The sequence below is a fragment of the Cavia porcellus genome, unplaced genomic scaffold (genome assembly GCF_034190915.1).
Source record: "Cavia porcellus strain 051 isolate PalLab524CR breed Dunkin Hartley unplaced genomic scaffold, mCavPor4.1 scaffold_11, whole genome shotgun sequence".
Lineage (NCBI taxonomy): Eukaryota > Metazoa > Chordata > Mammalia > Rodentia > Caviidae > Cavia > Cavia porcellus.
In genome coordinates, this window is record NW_026947494.1 from 82,904,940 (window position 1) to 82,928,731 (window position 23,792).

The 23,792-nt window shown below is 39.9% G+C and overlaps 3 protein-coding genes and 1 long non-coding RNA gene across 12 annotated transcripts in view; 3 read left to right on the forward strand and 1 right to left on the reverse strand.

The window, feature by feature from the left end:
• Kdm5a (lysine demethylase 5A) overlaps positions 1-7,322 on the reverse strand; it is a 108,425-nt gene extending 101,103 nt beyond the window's left edge. For 3 of the 5 annotated variants that reach the window (XM_063258554.1, XM_063258551.1, XM_063258553.1), the window contains exons 1-3: positions 6,296-6,761; positions 2,349-2,426; positions 1,011-1,133 (exon numbers count right to left, since the gene is read on the reverse strand). In XM_063258554.1, the coding sequence (XP_063114624.1) occupies positions 1,011-1,133; positions 2,349-2,426; positions 6,296-6,460 (366 nt within the window). In that variant the 5' untranslated portion in view covers positions 6,461-6,761. Of the gene's footprint in view, positions 1-1,010; positions 1,134-2,348; positions 2,427-6,295; positions 6,763-7,146 lie in introns of those variants that run through there. The other 2 variants (XM_063258550.1, XM_063258552.1) reach the window with 2 other exon arrangements.
• On the forward strand, positions 6,942-10,826 carry LOC134478164 (uncharacterized). Its single transcript, XR_010050650.1, has 3 exons — positions 6,942-7,058; positions 7,289-8,892; positions 10,146-10,826. It is a non-coding gene; the product is annotated as an uncharacterized LOC134478164 (long non-coding RNA).
• Positions 10,827-13,169: 2,343 nt separating this feature from the next.
• Positions 13,170-23,792, forward strand: part of Ccdc77 (coiled-coil domain containing 77) — a 35,115-nt gene continuing 24,492 nt past the window's right edge. For 3 of the 5 annotated variants that reach the window (XM_003461764.4, XM_063258576.1, XM_063258575.1), the window contains exons 1-2: positions 13,170-13,260; positions 21,843-21,896. In XM_003461764.4, coding sequence (XP_003461812.1) covers positions 21,859-21,896 — 38 coding nt within the window. In that variant the 5' untranslated portion in view covers positions 13,170-13,260; positions 21,843-21,858. The remainder of the gene's footprint in view (positions 13,261-21,842; positions 21,897-23,792) is intronic. The other 2 variants (XM_013156544.3, XM_063258578.1) reach the window with 2 other exon arrangements.
• On the forward strand, positions 13,185-23,788 carry LOC101788650 (E3 ubiquitin-protein ligase makorin-1-like). The gene is given in 3 exon segments (XM_063258574.1): positions 13,185-13,260; positions 19,961-21,350; positions 21,352-23,788. Coding segments are annotated over 2 exon segments (1,473 nt in total). The 5' UTR covers positions 13,185-13,260; positions 19,961-20,147; the 3' UTR covers positions 21,622-23,788.

A 23,792-nucleotide genomic window follows, 5' to 3' on the forward strand; every position in this document is an offset into this window, starting at 1 on the left:
TTAGGCAAAAATGAGTCTAATGTAGTCACCTGTAAGTTTTTAAATTATTATTCATCCTACTGGAAAATACTGGCTTCAGTCATTTATAATACTGTACTTAAATGTTAACTGGTATCATTAATAAAACTGATATATAGCATATGAGAATGCTATAACATGAACCCCTTTAATATGTCAAGAATTTTCAATTAGGAATTAGAATAAAGATGACAGGCTAGCCAGGCGTGGTGGTACACTCCTGTATTCCCAACACTTAGGAAGCTGAGGCTGAGGCAGGAGGATCATTGCAAATTTGAGACCAGCCTGGGCTACAAAGCGAGCTCAAGACCAGCCTGAACCACACAGCAAGATCCTATCTCAAAAAGACGCCCCCCACAAAAAAGAAAGAAAATGACAAGTTCAATGTATATTACACACTCAGTATACAGCAATATTAGAAGATACCTGTTTCTTCTGCATATTGTGTATCACACAGTCAATTGGTTGGAATCATTAAATATTAATCTCATGAACTATAAAATGCCTTCTAAGGGTATCTTTAAGATCCCTCTCCAAAAAAAGATCTATCATTTCCATCTCTTCATACATGCATTTTATTGTCAAACAAATTATACACTGAAGGAGCTGGGGATTTAGCTCAGCGGCATAAGCGCCTGCGTTGCAAGCAGGCAGTCGTGGGTTCGATCCCTGGTACCGATAAAAACGAAAAAGACAAAAAAAATTATACACTGAAAACAATGTTTCCTACTAAATTTAACTGAAATTCTTAATTTCATATATTCACAAACCTCTGCTCAATTTCTTTGGGGGTGGGGAATGTTAAAACAGGAATCCAGTGCCTCACACATGCTAAGCGTGCACTTTACCTTCTGTTCAATTTCTTTTTTATTTTTTATGTTTTTTGATACCAAAATCACAACATAGGACCTTGTGCCTGTCAGGCAGGCACTGTGCAACTGAGCTGTAACCCTTGCTCTCTGTTCAATTTCTAAACCAAATAGAAGCCTCACCTTGCTCAAAGCATAAAGATCCAGAATTTTTCTCTCAACTACAGGGATCTTCAGAGTAGATCCTTGAAGTTCCCAAAACTTTGCCAGTTGATCCAAGAAGTCCAGTCTCACCCTGGTCATTGCCTATTATTAAAATACAGAAATCAGAAATAGAAATCATCATGGTTAAAAATAAATCAATCTAACATAATAAAAATGCTCATTTCTCTAATGAAATTCAAAGACTTCATTACTGCTTAGTCCAACTGTAAAAATACAAAAGCCAACAGTAAACAGAAAATACTGCTAATATTTTCACCATTAGAGCAAAAGAGTTACTCTAACATATATAAAAAGATCTCTTTAGCACCCAAAGCATTTTTTTGAAAGTGGCTTAACTTATGCAACCATAAAATTCAGTAAACCAGATTGTTCCAAGTTTCTAAGCATTCTAATTTCTGTCAATTTATCTGTATGTGATATTCATATTTTATGTACATCAATTCTATCCACACTGATTTTATGATGCTTTGTCAACTAATTATAAGATATATAGGTTTATAGGAATAGATAGATAAGATAGATATATGACAGATAGATAATACATGTAACAGTTCTGGAAACAACAGCAAATAGGCATGATGGTGTGATGGTGCTTGCCTGTAATCTCAATATTCAGGAGGCTGAGTTGTGAGTTTCAGGCCAGCATGGACTATACATACCAAGACCATACCTCATAAACAAACAAAATCTTTGAAAACTAGATTTTGAATTAAAATTTAAAAATCTATTTCCCAAGGGCCACTGGAAACAGATTAAAAATAGACTAGCAAAGAAAAAAACTAGAATAGTAAACATCGAAAAAAACAGAATTTAAGAATTCCAAGTCTTGGGAGTTTAGCTCAGTGGCACAACATTTGCCTGGCAAGCGTGAGATCCTAAGTTTGATTTCCACTTACCGCCCTCCACAGCAAAAAACAATTCCAAGTCTCTGAAACTAAGCACTGAAAAATTCCACCTTGAAAAATATAGCAAGAAATAGTTCCCCAAGGACCGGGGATTTAGTTCAGTGGCATAAGTGCCTGCTTGGTAAGCACAACATTGTGAGTTCAATTCCCAGTATCAAAAAAAAAAAGGAAATAGTTTCCCAAAATCAATTAAGTGAAAAAAATAACCTACTTTAATCAATCTTTTAAGAATCAGATACTTCCTCCAAACATAAAGTAGCTACTGTATTCAATTTTAATACATACTAATACAAACCCTCAACCCCAGTAATTAAGTCCTCAAAGTTCTCTACCCAGACTCCTAACATAAAGAATCAGAAAGCAGAAATGGTTATATTTATTTAACACTCACCTCAAGTTCATTCAGGCGCTGAACTCTAGGAGTAAAACGAAAGCTTTTTACTTCACATGCAAATGGTGGTTGCCAATCCTAAATAGAAAGAAATTTTTTAAACGTGGTGATATGTAGCAAGTAAGGAGTGCATCATTTATTCTCTTAATTTTAGGGATAAATTGCCACAAATCATACTGACAACAAACAACTTTATAAGGCTTTTTATTCTTTTTTGCCAGTACTGAAGATTGAATCCAGAGCATTCTGCACATTCCCAGCCCCTCTCTCTGCCTTTTTTTATTTTAATTTTGAGACAAGAGCTCACTAAACTGTTTACACAGTACTTCAATTTAGGATACCTCCCTGAACACTGGAATTACAGGTACGCACCACCAACTGTAGCTAACATTTTCTTTATTGTAGACAGGAAGAATAGGATTTTGCACATAAAGCAATTTTAATTTTAATATTAAAGAACCAATGCTCAAATCTCACTAGTCTATTTACAAGCCCACAATTATGCTTTCCCAAATTATTCAAAATAAATTTCATTGAGTTCACATACCATAAAACAGTATCCAACATATAAATTTTTAAAAATTTTTTTTAAAAAACAAGTAAAAGTAAAGTTTAAAAAAGATATTGTTAGGGTTGAGGATGTAACTCAGTAGTAGAGCAGTTTTCTAGCATAAATGAGCCCAGGTATGAGTCCCAGCACCACACACAAAAATATTTAAGTATTAATAAGAAATTAGGCATTATGGTGAAATACTTGCAAGGAGGCTGAGGCATGAGGACCGCAAGTTTGAGCCAAGTCTGAACAACATAGACCCCACCTCAAAATAAAAATTTTAACAACAGATGGGATGAAGCCAGAGCACTTACATAAATGAGGTCCCAGGTTCAATCCCCAGCACCAAAATAATAATAATAACAACATACTGAGGAAGACAGCTTGAGCCCATGAGTGTAAGTCCAACCTGAACAACAGAGAATCAAAAGCATTTATTTGCCTGTTTTAATTTCAGCTACGGCTGAAAAAAGTTCAAGTCCAGCCTGGGCAACTTAGCAAGACTAATACAACTTTTCATTTTGCTTCAAAATAAAAAGGCTGGGAATGTAGCTCAGTGAAAAGGCTCTGAGTTTAACTCCTGGTACCACAAAAAAGTAACTACAGTGGTACCCTGTTTCACAAACAATTTTGTTGGTTTGCAAACAGAAGCACTTAACAAAATTTAGTTTTTGCTTGCAAATTGTGCATCAGGTGACAAATATTTTCCATGTGAACATGAACATGCCTATCTTTTCTGGATTTGTGGAATAAATTAAGTTTGTGAACCTAGGTACTACTGTATTAAAATGCAAATATATGCAATTTAGAGTCTATGTTTTACAAAAATTTTTTTTAAAGCTTTGAGATTATTGGTGTACAAGCAGCTCAATATTTTTTTAAACAGGAAGGAAATCTACAGAAAAGAGGTAATTTTCAGACTGTGATATAACCTAATATATTTCAAGTAAGGGATCCAGAGAACTGTTAGTTTTTTTATTGTTTTGCTTTGGAGAGGGGATCTCACTGCACAGTTCAGACTGGCCTTGACCTCACTGTGTAGTCAGACTGGCCTCAAGCTTATGGTGATCCTCCTGCCTCTGTCTCCCAAACAGGGAATTACAGGCATGTACCAACAAACCCAGCTAAATTTGATTTAAAGTAAATTCATTCAAAGACATGAATAGAAGGGCCGAGGGTACAGCTTAGCAGCACAAGCACCTGCTTGGCAAGCATAAGGTCATAAATTCAATCCCCAGTACCCCCTCCCCCCCAAAAAGAGCACAAGTCCCCAAAAAACCTTCAAAACTAAAGAAATCTGCCAATATCCAAATTAAACTCTGCTTATAAACTAGATCTATTTTCAATAATAATGGAACATCCATAGAAAAGGTATATTATTACAGCCTTAAGGTAATAAAAACCACTTTTTCTTTTTTTTTTTTTTTAAACCATAAAAGCATCCATGAATAGAATTTCTAGTGACTGTAATGGCAGTACATGAAACTATGATTTAGGCCATCTTGAATGTTTAAGATTTGGTCAATATTAGGTAATTTTGATAGGAGTTAAGTGGAAGCTTTTAAAGAATGACAATATATAGCATCATAGCAATGATTTATTAATCCTTTCCTTGAAAATGATTATAATCTTAATAAAGTCATTCAGCAAACTGTTCAGCATAGTGGGGAGCAGGACTTCTGCTCTACAATCAGGAAATTAATCTGGGTTCAAAATTCACTTTGCCACCTTGCTCAAAATCACACATTTGTCAAATGTTGTAACTTTTCCAGACTTTCCTCATCTGTAAAATGAATACTGGTTCTCAAAGAGTAAATGAAACAATCTCTAGGAGCTACATTAGCTCCCCCTCTTCCTCCCTCCCATGTAAGCTTTTAATCCACTGTGGCACATATTCCCATGGTGTAGCAGTTAGCTGTGAGTGTAGAGGTTTTATAAAATTCAAACATGACACTTTAGTTTGTTTTGTTATTTGTACCGGGGATATAACTCACAACCTCAGGCTTGCCAGACAGGCGCTTGTGCCTCTGAGCTAAATCCCCAGCCTGACACTGCTTTAGATTTAGGCAAAAAGTAAAGCAAAATGTCTAAGAATACTGTCTACTGAAGCCCAGCCGGAGCAACTTGATGATTTAGCTAAGTCTCAAAAAAGAATGAAGGGTTGAGGATATAGCTCAGTGCAAAGGTCCTGGGTTCAATCCGCAGTAGGGGGGGAGGGGTGTCATAAAAAAAGAATTTGCACTAAATATCTGTGAGTACTTGCTAGAAACACAAACTACAGGGGCCGAGGGTTTAGCTTGGAGGCAAAGTGCCTGCTTGGCAAACGTGAGGTCGTGAGTTCCCGGCATCAAAAAAAAAAAAAAAAAGAAAGAAAGAAACAAACACAAACTCCAGAACTCCTACACCCAGAAATCGGTATTTTTTTTCCCTTTGCCAAGGAACCCAGCGTCTCGTGAGAACTAGACAAGTGCTTCCCTCCGGACCCTAATTCTAGTCTCAAAAAAGACTAGAGATCTGTCTTTTAACAAACACCCAGTTGACGCTGATGCAGGCTGTCCAACACCATCTGGAAAGCCCCCAATCTAACAGGTCAAGAGAAAAACATTTGGACCTTGAATTTATCACTCAACCTCTTAGGGCATTAATTAACCCCATATAAAGAGTAGTATCTGTTTTCCTCAAAGATTGAGGATTATAATTAACCAACCTATAGGTAAACCTAGTTATGTGCAATAATTACAATTCTTTAGTCTTTGCTCTTTAGTTCCTTCTATCAAGGGATTTCAACGTTTTCCTCCACCTTTATTATTTATCAATTCTTCCTAAACCTTTGACTAATTGGTGTTCTTCCTCTTTTGGGGGGGGGGGGATTCTCTTACTGTAGTAGTAATTAGCCTGGAGTCTCCTCTAGTGATATTAACCTGATGGATTACTAGAGCTCAGATTACCTCTTAAGAAACCCTAGCCCTGAAATGTGGCCTGTAAATGTTTGATGAACTAAGCACTATAGGGCTTGGATAAAGAAACAGCCACTGAAAAGGCAGGTCCTATGATCAAACCATAATGAGAATCGTACCAGAGTACTAGGCATCAGATTAGAACATTTCGAACACCTTACTGGCTAACCAGGCCTGAAGCCTTCTTACCCTTGCCCTCGATCCAAATAAAAGTATCAGTTCTCAAATTTTAGGGAGGAAAGGCCCCAGAGACACCACTTTCTCACGTTAAGACTTGCCAGCATAAAAACTGCAACAGAAACAAAGGCAAAAATATCCAGAAACGTAGCTTCCAGGGGTCGAGAAATAAGAGAGACACCTATGAAAGGACAGAAGTACAGCTGAGCCGAGCGAATCGACTCCCATTCTCCCTTCTCCCTCTTCGAAGACTCGGGTACCTTTGGCGGTCGGATTTTGCAGATGCCGGTTTTCTCAGCCAGAGGCCGGATGCGGCCGATAAAGCTGAGCGGATCTGTGAACTCCTCCCAGCTGGGCTCAAAGACTGGGCACTCCGGAGGTGGCACGAACTCCGCCGCGTAGCCCCCCGGCCCCACGCCCGCCATGGCAAGAGCCGGGGGTCCCTGGGGGCAACAGATGAAGGAAAGTTGGCTGGAGCCCACCGAGCCTTTTCACATCCCCTCACAGGGCCCGAAAAGCATCTTCTCAGAAACCTACACAACACTGAAACCCAGAATCGCTCCTTCCTGCTGTTTGTTATTGTTTCCTTCAGGGCTTTTCCTCTCAGAGCCCGGACTTTCCGGAAGTTAAAGTGCTGTCATGTCCCTCCGCCACCGCAGGAACAGAGTTCTTCCACGAAGAAAGGCCACCTCGATATACGGCTTTCCCTTCTCGCCTTTCCCGGGTGCCCGCGTCGCTTTTTCTCTGCCTGTTTGCCAAAGTCCTGCGCAGTCCAATAATCTTTGGAGAACCCCCTGGAGAGAAGCGCGATCCCTCTCCAGTAGAGGTGAGAGTAAGCCGGGTCGCCCTTCCGGCGCGGAGGAATGCGTCGCGGTCCCAGGACAGCGGTTCCGCTTCCGGTGGGGAGAGCTCCGCTCTTTGTGCATTAATGGTATCCAAAGCCGCCGGGCCTACCTCGTCCTGCCACCCCGCCCCTGCCTCTCCGCGCTTCTCCGTGACTTGTACATGCCTGCATTTGAACAAGTACTAACCTTTCCACTGCTCATCTCTCTTTTTAATCCTTTGACGGCTAGTGTTTACGAATAGTCTCACTCGGTCAGTTCATACCCACCTCTTCGTCACAAATTCGAAAAGAATCCATTCCATCTGGAAATTTCTCTACATTCTACACGGGGGGAAAAAAAACCGTTTTCTAGTAATTGACACGCAACTCCAATCTTATGCTTCTCTTCTCTTTGCTTTTGTTGAGACAGAATCAGATTGTGTAGTTCAGCCTGCCAGCTAGCCTCAAACCCGCGGTGATGCACCTGCGTCAGTCTTCCAAATGCCGAAATCACCAGCATACGCCACCACGCCCATCTACCCAAATCATCTTATTTTTAACAGCAAGCAGCTCCTGCACCATATGCTGTGCTCTTTCTCATTTTGCTATGGAAACCGTTTTGAACCTGCTCGTCGAAAAATCTTTGTGCCAGTCTTCTCTTTCATTTCCTCTAAATTGTGGAGAAAAACGTAGACAGGACTAAAGAACAAACCATGAAAATACAGTCCTTAGTATGAAGTAAACTTACAGAAGAAAGCATTGTTTCTAAGCCATATTTTCAAATTTAAAGTACTCCTCACAAAATATCAGCCACTGCCAGGAATGGAATTGCCAAATTAACCTGATCCTCGCAAATCTGTACTTACAGCCTAGATCTGAGTCCTAAGTTAGAAGCCAGTTTAGCTACCCAGTTGCACCCATCTCAGATCCTGCTGTTCCTCTAAGAGTATCTGAACTCCATCACACTCCCAATACGAATCATTACTGTAAAAATACACAGCAGGGTCAGGGATCTAGCTCAGTGGCACTACGCTTGCCTTGCAAGGGCAAGGTCCCAAGTTCATGGTACCAAAAAAAAAAAAAAAAAAAGATGCAGAGTATTTTATCAGCTCCTGTGAGGAGATTATGCACAGATGAAACACAATAGTATTTGGGTCTCTGGGCAGAACACTTGAGTATAGCTATAATTTGAAGATGATGCTTACATTATTTAAAAATTCACTAGAAATAATTTTTAGATAAAAATAAATATTAAGGTATTACATAATCATCTGAAATTTGCTATCCTGAATGTTCCAACAGAATAAATATAGATAGGTCTAAAAATCATTTGGGGGAAGAAACATAAAAAGAACTGAACTATGTTGCAGACATGTACTAACTCCCCATCATAAATGTACTCATTATGCACTGGCAACATAATAAAATTTTACAGCAAATATAATTCCAACACTCAGGAAACAGAGGCAGGAGGATCACCACAAGTTCAAGGCCAGCCTGAACTACATAGTGACATATTGTCTCAAAAAATACATACATTTTAAGCCAGGCATGGTTTCACATACCTGTAATCCTAGCCCTTGGAGGCTCAGGCAAGAGACTCACCAGCAGTTTGAGAACAGCCAGTGAGTTCAAACAGTCTAAATTACATAGCAAGACCCTGTCTCATGAAAAACAAAAGAAAATAATTTGTAAATGAAATTTTGCATGGCTGTAGTCTGAGGTTTATATTTTTTTCGAGGGGGTGGGGGAGATTGTTTGTTTGGAATAAAACCCAGGGATGTCATCCCTTTTTCCGACACAGGGTCTTGCTAAATCCCCCAAGTGAGACTAAAACTTGCTCAGGTCCTTGTGCACATATCCTCATGCCTCAGCCTCCCTAGTGCTGTGATTACAGGCATGAACTGGTGCACCAGCTTTTCTTTTTCTTTTCTTCTCCAAGCAGGGTCTGGCCATGTTGCCCAGGCTGATCTCCCACTCTTGCATTCAAGCAGTCTTCCTCCCTCAACCTCCCGAACATCTGAGACTACACAGGTACCATGCCTCCATCCAATTTTCTTTAAATTCAATAAAACCTCACAAAATCAGATTAGTTGGGAAAGAAGGAAAAGTCAAAATTATTGAATTCTTATAGAGATGCCATTTTAGCTAGATACAGTGGCACAAGTAACTGAGATTACTTGGAAGGCTAAAGAGGAAGGCTGGTGAGTTCAAAAGCAGCCTGGAAAACTTAAGGAAACCTTGTCTCCAAAAAAAGGGGGGCATTGGGCTGATATATGTGATAGAGTACTTACCTAGCATGCACAAGGTCCTGTGTTCTAATCTCCAGTACTACAAAAGAGAAAAATACCATTTTGTTTTGCAAGTAATTTTTACCAATAAGTCTCAAAATTTTGGTGTTGGAACCTATTTTTTTGTTGTTTTTTTTTTTTTATTTTTGGTAATGGGGATTGAACTCACGACCTCACCCTTGCCAGGCAGGCACTTATACCCCTGAGTGAGTTTCATCCCCAGTACAAAAACAAAACAACAACAAAAAAAAAAATGCCAGGGATTTAGGTCAGCGGCATAAGCACCTGTCTGACAAGCAGAACGTCATGAGTTCAGTTCCTGGTACAAAAAAAAAAAAAAAACTTTTAAAAATTACTGAAAGCCCCTAAGGTTATTTTTTTATCCATTTTATTCAAACATAAATGGAAAGAAAAGAAGAAGAAAAAAAGACTACAACAAAATTTTAACGACATCTGCCTTCAGTTTTCCAAACTTTCCAGCACGAGTCTTTCTCTTTATCAAACTCAGAGGCATCAGTAGTATAACTATTGTAACTTTTTTATGTACAGATACATACACATATACATGTTTTTTCTTTCATTTTGTCACACTAATGAACCAATATGATCTTTACACATGTGTCTTATTTATTTCACTACTGAGTATATTCTAAAGTTCTTGTTTATGAATTATAGATTTATCATATATTAGCAATAAAAAGTAAGACATGTTTATTAATTTACAATGAAATAAGCTTATAACATGCTAAGAGTATTTTAAGAATAACTATCCTGGGCCGGGGATTTAGCTCAGCAGTATAAGCGCCTGCCTGGCAAGTGTGAGGTTATGAATTCAATACCCAGTATCACCAAAAAAAAAAAAAAAAAAAAAAAGAATATCCTTTCTAAAACAAGAAATTTAGTGCTAAAAATATCATTGGCTTACATTGTCTGAAAATTCCACTAACCTTTAAAGCTGAATTCTTATAAGTCTTTCCACATTCATTCTCTTGTAAGATGTTGTTTTGATTGAAGTCCATGAAGAAAACCCACATCACACCAGTCTGCAGTTGGAAGAGAGAAGCGGCTGGGTGTAATGGTGCACAGTTGGAACTCAGGAGGAATACACAGTTGGAATAGTCAGGAGGCCGAAGTGAAGGATAGCATGTTTGAGGCTCCTCAGCAAGTTCAAAGCCAGCTTCAAAAACAGAGCATCTTGGGGCTGGGATTTAGCTCAGTGGCATAAGCCCCTGCTAGGCGAGTATGAGGTTGTGAGTTCAATCCTTGGTACCAAGAAAAAAAGTATTTTAAAGCGTTTTCTTAAAGGCCATTTGTCGGGCCTGGGGGTTTAGTTCAGCAGGCATAAGTGCCTGCCTTGAAAGCAGGCAGTCGTGAGATCGATCCCCGGTACCGATAAAAAGGAAAAAGACACACACACACACACACACACACACACACACACACGCCACTTGTGTATCTTCTTTGCCTGTAGTTTTTACTGAATTTATTCTCTTATTGAATTGTAAGAGTCCTTTGCATATTTTGTGCTTTTTCTTTCTTTGCATATTTTGGAAAGCAGTTTTCTGTCAGATGTATGTAATGCAAATATTTTTTTGTCAGTTGCGGGATGCTCTTTCATTTTATTAACATTGTCTTTTGAAGAGGAAAGGTCTTCTAATTATAATGAAAATTTTAAACATGTTTTATGGTTCATGTTTGTGTGCGTGTGTGTGTGTTTCCTATCAGAAAATACTTTAAAGCTGGGCTTGATGGTACACACCTGTAGTCTAGTACTCAGAAAACTGAGCCAGGAGGATTGCCATGAGTTTGAGGCTAGCCTGGGCTCCAAAATGAGTTCAACTCCAACCTTAACTCCATAGTGAGACCTAGTCTCAAAAAACAAAGTTTCCCAAAATTATAACTTTTATTTAAAAGCTCAAATTTTGTCATTGCTGACAAGTACTATCAGTTGTTTCCACTGATGAACTTACTCTGCTCATTTTCAACAATGTATGGACCTAATACCTAACCCCACATAGCCATCATTTGTCAGCTCTTTTAGTATCCTGTGAAAAAGTGACTCTTTCAGCTGGTATGAACTTTTCCTTGAGGGGCTGGGGATTTAGCTCAGCAAGCAGGCAGTTGTGAGTTCAATCCCCAGTACCAATAAAAAGGAAAAAGACAAAAAAAAAGGAGAGAAAACTCTTTTATTTCTGTATACAGTATAAATGCTTTATATGGTTCCTATTTCATCATACAAAATATTTAAAAACACGTATGAAGCCAGGCATGATGGTGTATACCTGTAATGCCAGCACTGTGGAAGGGTGAGATAGGAGGATTTGAGCCCAGACTCAGCAGTTTAGTGACACAGCAAGATCCTGTCTCAAAAATAAAAAAAAAAAAATAGAAAAGAGATGGGATATAGGTTAGTTCAAAGGCCCTGTCTTTAATCCTCAGCACTGCACCCACATAGAAAAATAAAACAAAAACCATAAGCACAATGCAGTGGCACACGCCTGTACCTTCTAAGGTAGGGGAATCACATCAATTTCAAATCCAACCTGGACTATGGAGACTATCTCAAACAAAACAAACCAAAACTTAAAAATGTCCAGGTATAATGAGACATGCCTGTATTCCCAGCACTGGAGAGGCTGAAGAGGTAGGAGGATTTCTTCTAGTTTGAGGTCAGCCTGCATTACAGATTGAGACCCCATCTCAAAGCAAAACAAAATAAAATAAAACAAGCTGGATGTAGTGGTGCATACCTGCAAAATCTTAGCACTCAGGAGGCTGAGACAAGAGGATTGCCCTGAGTTTGAGGCTAGCCTGGGCTACATAGTGAATTTGAATTCACTATGTATTTGAAACAGAGTAAGACTCTGTTTCAAAACACAAAAGAACAAAAAAAAAAAAAACCTTTAAAAACAAGTTTGAAGGGATGGAAGAGGAATGGGGAGAAAAGTCAAAATATATTATGTACAGGTACAAATCACCTATGATGAGTGTAATCATATATATCAAAAGTGTACCAATAAAATTAAATTTTTTGTTTTGGTCTTTTTCCTTTTTATCGGTACCAGGGATCAAACTCACAACCACCTTGCTTGCAAGGCAGGTGCTTATGCCACTGAGCTAAATCCCCAGCCCCACTTGGGTGAGTTTTGATTTGGTTTAAAAAAATGTTAGGGGCCAAAACAAAGTGAACACACAAAGATATTGAGAAATGTCTGATAGGATTCTGATATAACTGAGGAAAGTCACAAGAAAGAAAAAACAGGTTTGGGAGAAGATGGTACGTTTAAATATGCTCAGAGGTGCTGGGGATTTAGCTCAGTGGCTCAAGTGCTTGCTTGATAACCGCAAAGTCGAGATCAATCCCCGGTACCAAAAAAAAAGCCATATATATATTTAGGGTTTAATAACAGAGAAGGTTCCTAGCTTTTGCACAGCAGTAGCTACAATTCTAGCCTCTAGTGCCTCTTACCTCTATACCTGGCCCTTCTGAAAAGATGAGTATTGAATTTATAGGATTTAAAGTTTCTCACATGTCTTGGAAAAAGGAGGCAGTGTCCCTTGACCAAAAAAATTGAACCCTATATCCTATCCTAACTTCAGGTTACCAGGATAGATGAAAGGAGAAACTGTTCTGGAATCTTTTAGCTTCTAAAGCCATGCTTGTTTATTTCAAATTGAAACTCTTTTTAAAAAATTGAGCCAAGCTTGTAGGCCTACACCATACAACAGTATGTATTAAGATGCCCTGAAGGTCTCTAGTGCTCCATTCCACAAGTATGCCTTTCTACACTTTTCTTAAATGAAAAGTCGTTAAACAAATTTAACCCAGCAGTGCCCAAAATTTGTGCTGTGTGGGAGGAGCTCCAGGGCGAACTCCGAGCAGTTACGTGCAGAAGAAAAACTACATTTCCCTTCGACCTCTGTGCGGCGCGACCCAAGGCGCCATGGGAGAGGCGTCTGCATGAACAGCCTTTCCATTGGTGTTTCATCGAAAGGCCCGTGTAAACTCGTTGGCGATTGGACAGATTTGTGGATGCTCCGTGGCGCCGCGACGCTCTCTAGTTTGAGTTGTTTTTCAGTTGAGTCCTTCGACTTCGTGTCGTGGTGTGTCGTGAGTATAGATTTTCAGGTTTAAGGGAGTAGAATTTTGGAGAAGAGATTCTGGGAAGAAAAGCGAGTGAGGGAGGGGTAACCGTGGGAGCACGTAGGAGAGAGAAACAGGATCCTGAAACCTCGGCGTGCTAGGTTTGGGGACCGGAAGAGGGTGTTTGTGCAGAGACCTGGGGGGATTGAGGAGCGGTGGCCATGAGGGAGTCAAGAACTGAATGAAGTAGGGAAAAACTAGCACAGGAAATGGACCCCTGGAATGGGTTCGGTGTTCCCTCACCACACGTTTATATGTTTAGGGTTTAACAACAGAGAAAGTTCCTAGCTTTTCCACAGCGGTAGCTGCAACTCTAACCTCTAGTGCCTCTTACCTCTGTACCTGGCGCTTCACAATAAAACTACTTAACCGAGTTGTTCGTAAAATTCGGTCTAGAGTAGAGTGCTTGCCTGGAAAGTGCGGGACCCTTGGTTCAATCCCCACCACAGAAAAACAAAAATCCTGTTTGGGAAAAATAGTAGCAACAGAAAACTTTTAACATAGTTAACTATTTTTAGGGAATTGCGAATGGAGTTCCTTTACAGTCAGATAATTTTTGTTTGTTTTGAGATGGGCTCTCGCTATGCAGTTCAGGCTAGCCTTGAGGTCACTTTGTAGCCCAGGCTGGTCTCAAACTCGCAAGGAGTGCGGGGATTATAGGCGTGAGCCACCACGCCCAGCAGTCAGATAATTTTTAATAGAGACATGCGGAAAAGAGATGGAGGGGAATTATTATTAATTTATTTGTTGGTTTTTTGAGACAGTCTCAATGTGTAGCCCAGGCTGGCCTCAAACTCAAAGGGTACCTCCAGGCTCAGCCTCCCAAGTCCTGGAATTTCACGCATGCACCACTACTCCTAGCCAACATCTTTTACCTTAAAAGAAAACACGCGTGCTATAGGTTTGCCACCTATACTGTCCTATAAAGAGCCACTGGTGAATTTACAGTTTTTTAAAAATTTGGTCTAGAGGACATAAGCGGTGAGTAGTATCCTGGCGTAGTGGTACATGCCTGTAATCCCTCTACTGTGGAAGGCTGAAAGGAAGATTGAAAGTTTGAGCCCTAACTCAGCAACTTAGTGATTTAGCAAACTCTCACAAAATTAAAAAAGTAGGGGCTGGCATGTAGCTCATTATGAAGGTTCTAGCTTCATAATGCGGAAGGTCCTGAGTTCAATCCCCAGTACCGCAAAAAAAAAAAGGTTAAGGTCTGCCTAGGCTATGTAGTGAGACTCTCACACACGCATTTAAAAAAAAAAAAAAAATCAAGTTACGAATTGAAATTGCCAAGTCTGGATTACTTTGAAATGGCTGAATTGATAACTAAAATAAGAAATCCAAAGGAACATGTTTAGGGCAAAAAGATCATATACTGTTTTTGGGAAATGGTAGCTTTATGTTGACACAGAGCCTTAAGAATTTAGTCCAGGCTTTGGCATAAGCGCCTGCCTTGCAAGTGTGTGGCCATGAGTTTGATCCCCAGTACCGATAAAAATGAAAAAGACCAAAAAAAAAAAAAGAAGGCTTGAAATTTGCAGTTTTCGTGCTGGAGCTGACAAGAGGCATTCATTGTCATGCCTAGCTGAAATGTTAGCTTTGAGCTACTAAAACATTTGTGACTCAAGTGGCAGCTTTTTATTGTTGTTGTTATAAATTTCAAGCTCCAGTGAGACAGTATATAGAAATGCCCAGTAATAAGTAGAAATTCAAGATCCAGAGATTGAGAGATTATCTATTCAACACAATGATTAGTCTGTGCCAAGTGAGATTTTAGATGACAGAGATAATTATAAGAGCAGTAGAAATAATGACATCTAAGAAATGGGTAGAGGAAGTAAAAACAAAAGGTGATGGCAGGCCCTGTTGAACCAAGGGAATAAATTTTCAGTGATAATAGTGGCCGCTGTTGGACTTCCATGCATTAAACATTGTGCATAGCCCTTTTATTCATTATTTCATTTGATCTCTACCGTAAGCTGTGACATATGAGTAACTGAGGTTTAGAGAATATCACTTGCCTGATATAAACACTAATAAGGGATGGAACTTTGACTCAAATCCACTTCTGTTTGGCTTCTATGCCTATGCTCTATATTACAATATTTTCAGGAAGGGTGATTGATACTGTCAAATTCAACATACAAGTCAAGGAGTTAGTATTGGATGAAGAAGAATGAGAATTGAAAAGAGAAATAGAATTTATAAATTTGGAAGTTTGCTGGTCAAGAAGAGCAGCTTAATGTGTACAATAGAAGTCAGATTGTTAAGGAATTGTAAAGCTAAATGTAAGCCAGGTGGGTGGTGTACACTTGTCAGCTTTTTGGGAGAGTGAGGCATGGGGAAAATAAGTTTGAGACTAGCCTGAAAAACCTCAGGAGATTCACTGTCAAAAAGCAATGGGGATGTGGTTCAGTGCGCCTTGGCTTTAATCTCTAGTGCCATAAGAAAGAAAAGGAAAGCAAAAAGAAGTGAGGGCGGACAGCTTTTTGCTTATATGCAATAGTCATAAGAAGAAGGAGCAAGAACTGTCACTAAGAACAGAGATTGTAGGTTACAAGAAGACATTTCATGTTCGAGGTTACTCTTAAATGGTTTGGAGACAGTGATGTTTGACATTACTCTTTTTTTTTTTTGTCTTTTTCCTTTATATTGATACGGGGGATCGAACTCACAACCGCCTGCTTGCACGGCAGGCACTTATGCCGCTGAGCTAAATCCCCAGCCCCCTGACATTACTCTTAAATGGTTTGGAGACAGTACAGTGTAGCTTTAAGATGTCACCAATGTGCATAGAAAAGAATAATATGTAGCTGATAACTTGTACAACATAGGTCACTCTTGAAAACATGCTAATTGAGAAAAGCCAGTCATGAAAGATCTTATACTGTATGATTCTATTTCCAGAGTCTAAAATAAGAAAATCTATAAAGACACAGTGTAGATTAGTGGTTGCTTAAGGCTGGATGGTTAGATAATGAGGTCTTGAAGTAAGAAAAATGTTCTAGAATTTGTTGTGATTATAGTTGCATATATTTGTAAATATTAACTAAAAATCATTGAATTGTACATTTTAAATGAATTATATGGTATAATGTATAATAGTTCCATTTAAGAACAAAAGATATCATCCATAGTCATATGATAGCAATCCAGTAACCATTTTTTAAGCTTATTTACAAAAGACAGATTAGCCCAATTTAGAGAATTTTGAGAAAGGAAGTGACTTGGAAAGAGAGTAAACATTTTAAAGGAGAGAATTAAAAGAGAGATAGTATATTTGAATGGTTGACTGTAGAAGAAAGCAAATGGAATGGGACAAACTGAAACCAGTTTTTTGAGCCAGAGTGAATAACCTGATGTTTAATAATTATCTTTTGAATTCATATCAGGGGTTTTAAAAACATTCAGTAAGTATTTATTGAGCATTTATGGTAAATTAAGCACTAATTTACATATCAGGCATAAAGCAGTGGATACAAAAAATAAAAATCCCCACCCTTGGTAAATTTGTACATCACAGTAGGGAGACAGAGAAAAGTAAGGTGGTGGTGGTGGTACAAATAAGAGTGAAGCAAAGAGAGTAGTTGAGGGGATACCGGAGCTTCAGGAAAGATTTTATCATCACGGTGACATTTGAGCCTTGAGGGAGGGAAAAAAGGAAGCTGCATAGATGGGAAATGTCATGGTAGGCAGAGGACTAAAAGTGCAGTGGCTGAGTTGCCTGGTATGTGTGAAGAGCAGCAAAGACTAGTGATTTTTGGAACACTGAGCAGGAAGAGTGGGAGTTACAGACAAGGTTAGGGCATTTTAAAGTCTTTGATTGTGTGAGTAAAGCAAAAGTCTTTGGAAGCTGGACATGATGACATGCCTGTAATCTCAGCACTTGGGAGACTGATGTTTGAGGATTACTGTGAACTTCCAGGCCAGCCTGCACTAAACAGTGAAACCCAGCCTCAAAAATTAAACAAGATTATTGGAGACTTTTTATTTTGTCAATTCTACATTTTTTACATTTTTTTATTGATTTTTGTTTTCAGAGTTTCCAATCAGAGTTTACTAGTGCATTTTAGGTATATATAATAATTACATTCATCTTCATTGGAGGATTTTAAGCAGAGAAAATTTGTTTTGGCTTGTGTAATTTGTTATTTGGGCACCTGGAATCAAACTCAGGACTTTATGCTTGCTGGGCAGGTGCTTATGCCGCTGAGCTACATCCCTGGGCCCATTTGGTTTTTTTGAGACAAGGTCTTGCTATGTAGTTCATCAGCCAGGCATTGAACTCACTGTATAGAGCAGGCTGGACTCAAACTCATAGCAGTCCTCTTAGCCTCTCAAGTGCTAGAATCACAGGTATGCACCACCTTTTAAAACACAAAAAAAATTTGTGTTTTAAGGAATCACTGGAACTTTTGAGAACAGACTGTAAAGGCTGGGGTTTAGAGTAGAAGCAGGGAGACCATCTATCTGGTCATGGTGGTGCAAGCCTGTAATCCCAGCTACAAGAGAGCCTGGAAGGCTGAACCAGGAGGATCACAAGTTTGAGGCAGCCAGGGCAGCTTAGTGAGACTGTTTCAAAATTTAAAAAAAGGACTGAGAATGTAACCCAGTGGTAGAACTTTTCCCAGGGTTTTATCTTCAGTCCCACCCCCACCCCCCAAAAAGGCTTTTATAGCTGGGTGTGTGGTAGTTGCAGCTACTTAAGAGGCTGAGGAGTGAGGACCATGAGTTTGAGACCAACCTGGGACCTTCTCGTAATGAAAAAAAAAGCCATTTGTAGTCATTAGACAAAGAGATACAATAATGGTTGAGAGGATGAGTAGTTAATCAGATTCTAGAGTTTTTTTCCTAGTGGATAAAACCTAGGGCCTTGTGCATACTAGGTAAGTGCTCTGCCACTGAGCCATATCCTTGGCCTAGATTCTAGATATTTTTATTTATAGTTACCAGGAGTTGGCAGTTGATTAAGTATAATATAAGACAAAGAATTAAAGTTTGTCAAAGTTTTGTTTTGTCATAAGCAAGTGGCAAAATAGAATTAGTAATTATTGCAAAGTAGGATTCTGAGAGAAAGGCTGTTTGGTAGGGGAGGTGTGAGCAGCTCTGTTTAGACTTACTAAATTGGGCAGACCCGTGACACATGTGGAGGCCCAGAGTAGGCAAGTGGATGCATGGCTCTAGAGAAGTGGGCAGAGTCACGGCTGCAAGTGTAAATTTGAAAACCATTGTATACTTGGTATTTAAAACCATGAGACTTCATTAGGTTACGAGGGCAAGGAGTATAAAGATGAGGAAGAGCTGGCTGAAAAGTAATGACAGTTAAAGAGAAAAATTAGGAATCAGTGTCCTGGAAGCCAAATTAAGGGAGGTTTCAGGAAGTAGTGAGGAAAGGTATGACAGACAGCATTCTACGCAGGAAGATGGAAGTAACAGTAGTGATGGTTCCTTTTAATACTTTCCACAAAATTCTGCCAAAGGGGCAAGCATAGCGTTCCATGCTGGTAATCCCAGCACTTGAGAGACTGAGGCAGGAGGATAGGAGGGATTTCAAGGCCAGCCTGGGATACATGGTAAATTTAAAGCTAACCTGGGCTATACAAAGAGACTATGTCTCAGAAAACAACAGCAACAACAAAGTAACCAACCTGTCCCAAAGGACTGAAGAGTATAAACAGATAGAACAAAATATTTCTTCGACTTTTGTCTTACTCAGAATCAGAGTAGACAGACAAAACATGCTTGGGAAGGCTTTAACCAAAGCCAATGAAAGACCAGTCACTTTCCTCCCGTTCCTTCCTTTAAAACCATGTAACAGGGGCTGGGGATTTAGCTCAGCGACATAAGCACCTGCCTTGCAAGCAGGCAGTCGTGAGTTCGATCCCTGGTACTGATAAAAAGTTAAAAAAAAAAAAAAAACAAAAACAAAACCGTGTAACATAATGGTATTTCCTCTCCAACTGAAGCTGTCTTCCATCTAAGTAGAGGAGCTCAGGCTCTTATTACCAATGGAAATGAAGATTGTGAAGGAACCTTTTAAAAATTTATATGTAAATTTTTCTTTTGCTAAGATAATTCAAGTGGATTTTTTGTTCGGTTGGTTTTGGTTTTGGTTTTGGTTGGTAGAACTGGGGGTTGAACCTAGATCCTCAGACATGCTAGGCAAGCACACTTAACTCAGTTATATCCCCAGCCTTTCTAAGATTTTATTTTGAGACAGGGTCTCACTAAGTGAGACCAGCCTTGAACTTGTGATCTCCTGCCATGGCCTCTTAAGTAGCTGAAATTATAGACTTGTTCCTCTGCCTGGCTTGTTTTGTTTTTGTTTTATCCTTCTAGACTAGGGCCTCAAAACATGCTAGGCAACTTTTTCGCTAATGTAAAACAATTTTTAAAAAGCACACCAAATAAAAATAGCATTGTAAATTTGAAATGGTGTTCTACTTTACTTTCCATTACTATGTCCTATTTATTAGCAAGTTTTCTGACGGGGTATAGTAGCACACCTGACTTCCAGCCACTCAGGAGGCTGAGGCAAGAGGATCATTTGAACCTGGGAGTTTGAGACCAGCCTGGGAAACAGTGAAACTCTTGTCTCAAAAACAAGGAAAGAACCTTTCTGACTGTCCCTTGTAATTCAGTGTAAGGACTTGTTTTTACATTATTGCAGGTAGCATTGATACTGAGAAGACTTCTTCCTGTATGTTTATCCAAATATCCAATGCCATTGTCATTGTATTTGAAAATGATAATGAAGATTACCCATAAAAATTTGAAAGGCGTAAAACTTTAGGAGTTGAAACAACCTTAAGGAATATTTTACTTTAAAACATACTGTGGACCACAGGTGAGAGTCAATGGCTAATGTGAAGGGACTTCTTCCTTCAAGCTCGTCAGACAGCAGTTCCGACAGTGAAGCTGGCAAGCAGTTAAAAAGAAAAAAGCAAGTTACTCCAGAACAACCTAGAAAGAAGCAAAAGGCTGGTGAGACTTCAAGAGCTCTGTCATCTCCTGAGCACGGCCACAGCAGCAGCAAAAACATGTTCCCCGGTGGGGAAGGAAGGTATTTCATGCATGGGGTTTGTAAGGAAGGAGATAACTGTTGCTGCTCACGTGATGGCTCCAACAGTCCCCACCATGCAGTATGCAAGTGTTTCCAGCAAGGGTACTGTGTTTGTGGAGACCGCTGCAGATGCGAGCACAGCAAGCCCCTGAAACAGGACGACGCAGCTGCTGCAGATGTAACCGTAAGACCGTCCCTCGTTGCTGCCTCAAGTCTTTTCCCCATTGTTGCTGGACCACTTGTGGAGAGGAGAATGGGCAAAGCTGAGTCCAAAACTGTGAACTTCCCAGCCATAGGCCCAGGTTCCAAGGACTGGGCAAATGCTGTTGAGTTTGTGCCTGGGCAGCCCTACCGTGGTCGCATCGCCCCTGCCTGCTCAGAAGCCTCTGCACAGGAATTGGTGCCCAAGGCCGAGTCGCAAAAGGAGCCCGCTGCGGTGGAGGCCAAACAGCAGGTCTGCCCCTACGCTGCTGTGGGAGAATGCTGCAACAAGGAGAACTGCATGTATCTGCATGGCGATGCCTGTGACATGTGTGGGCTACAGGTCCTGCACCCGACAGATCCAGCCCAGAGGTCCCAGCACATAAAGTCTTGCATTGAGGCCCACGAGAAGGATATGGAGCTGTCCTTTGCTGTGCAGCGCAGCAAAGACATGATGTGTGACATCTGCATGGAGGTGGTGTATGAGAAAGCCAGACCCAGCGAGCGTCGCTTTGGTATCCTCTCCAACTGCAATCACACCTACTGTCTCAAGTGTATCCGCGAGTGGAGGAGTGCTAAGCAGTTTGACAGCAAGATCATAAAGTCCTGCCCTGAATGCCGGATCACATCTAACTTTGTCATTCCAAGTGAGTACTGGGTGGAAGAGAAAGAAGAAAAGCAGAAACTCATTCGGAAATACCAGGAGGCAATGAGCAACAAGGTATGCAGGTATTTTGATGAAGGCCGTGGGAGCTGCCCATTTGGAAGAAACTGTTTTTATAAGCACGCATACCCCGGGGGACTCTGAGGGGCATGAAGAGGAGCCACAGAGACGGACAGTGCCAACACCAACTGATAAACCGGTTGGGGGCAATGAGCTGACTGACTCTGAGGATGAGTGGGACTTGTTTGGCAGTGAGCTGAGTGACCATGGGTTGGACCCATACATAGCAGTTTTGCATGGCACGCAGGAATGGCCTGCTGAGCATCAGGCAGTAGCTATCCCAGTGGCAGTTCATGGCTCTCTTAGGCTGGCCTCTCAATTCCAGTGCTGTGGTGGCCACTAAACGGGGTCTGCTCTCCACCCCACTTCTCCATAGTGTGTCGTCTCTGTTTCAAAAAGTTGTAAAAATAAATCTTCAAGTCAGAAAATAAACAAACCATATTGTCCTCAGGAGGCAAATACGATAATGTTGGAAGGGGAACCAGTCTGTATCCTATGCTGTTCGGGTTTTTTTGTTCTTTTCTGTTCCTGGAGTCTCATTATGAATTTTTGTGTATTTGATAGGTGTGACTAAGACAGCATGAACTTTACCCCGACATGCACCCCTGTCTACAGAAAGTAAGACATTTGTTTTATTTTTGACTTGTTAAAAAATCAAGACTTTTGTAACCTTAGATCAAGTTGGCATAAAAGTTAAGAGAGTTGAAAACACTTCCTAAATCTTTTTTTTTTTTTCTTTTTGAGATAGGATTTCACTGTGTTCAAGTAGGCTGGCCTTGAACTCCATTTGTAGCCCACACTGGCCTCAAACACTCAAGTGATCCTTCTGCCTCAGCCTCTTGAGTGCTGGGATTATAGGCATGCGCCACCACACCAAGCCCTAAATCTTGATTTGAACTATATTGTGTCTCATTTCTGTATTATCCAGAATTTAATACTGGGGACTCATTCAAGCCGGGAATGGTAGCACATGTCTGTAAGTAATCCCAGTACTTGGGAGGCTGAGTCAGGAAAATTGCCACAAGTTCAAAAGCAGCCCGGATTCTATTAGGGAGACCATGTCTCAAACCAGGTATGGTGGTACATACGTGTAGTCCCAGAATTTGGGAGGCTGAGGCAAGAGGGTCAGTATAAATTCAAGGCCAGCCTGAACCACATAGTGAGATCCTGTCTCAAAAAAAAAAAAAAACTTCAAAGTCTAAAACAAAACCCCCCAAAGCAGGATTTATTCAGTGTGACAGGATTGGGCACAGGGCCAGTAGATTGTGGCTTACAGAGAACAGCCCGTACCAAGCAGGACTTTCGTTGGTGATTCTGCTAAATTTGCTGACACCTCATGTTTATTGGTGCCTCAGCTCTCATCTGCAGCAACAGAAGTACTTCATGGTTGATGCATTAGTCTATTGCCCAGTGTTGTTAAAAGACAGCCCCTCTAAAAATAAGAAACATTAAATAAGATAGAGTTTTTTTCTCTAGTCAGACTTTATTGGCACATTTTAGACATTCATAATGATCACATTCATCATAGAGAATTTGTACCTGTACATGATACAACTTGGTTCTTTTTCCCATTCCCTTCAACACCTCCCTTCCGCATTTACAAAAGCTTCATTTCAGTTTTCCTTTTTTTTTTTTACTTTCCATTCTCCCTCGCCCTCCCTTACTCCCCATTTGAACATTTTCTTCCTATTCACAAGTAACATAGTATTTCTATCATAAGCTTTTTCCTTTTGATTTGTAATGTTGGAGATTCAATCTAGATCCTTGTGCCTGCCAAGTGCACACTCTACCACTAAGACCAAAAGGCTTTCAATAAAGAAAAATGTTGGTTTTTTTCCCCTTCATCCTGCTTGAGTCCCCCCACAAATAATTGAACTTGAGTCTTTCATGCACGTGCTGTACCAGAGTTACATCCCAGCATGAGAATAAGAATAAATGTTAATATCTTTGTGTTTGCTTACTTAAGAGGGACTGCATATATTAACTACATTCATTGATTACAAGTAGCTCTGGGCTTCTAGTATAAAATTTTTCCACTCCAGTGTTGCGTTTGTTGCATTGTAAAGTGCAGACAGCTGAACTGGATTGCTTTTCACTGGCTTCTCTACTTTTCATTGTGTTACCTTAAGTCTCTTGTTTGCTTTAGCAAGCAAAACAAAAATGCAGCCTTGGATCTGAACCTTGCCGTTTTTATCAATTAGTCCTAGTCTTCTATATATTTTATCATTTAGTCTTTTGCTGTATGTTTTGTAGTACGAAATGTTACTATGTGATATGAATTTATACTAATTTTGAAGTGATCTTTTTAGTTTCTTAACATGAATTTTGAATCATTTTAAATCTTGATACCACTGTGTAACATCAGATTTTCAATATGTGCGAGGACCTTAATTATAAACACTTTGAGATAAAAACCCTGTGTATAAAAAAAGTATAACATTTTATACATGTTAGAGAATTCAATGAATAAATCCTGTCTAATTTCCAATAAACTAATAGTTACTTCAAAACACG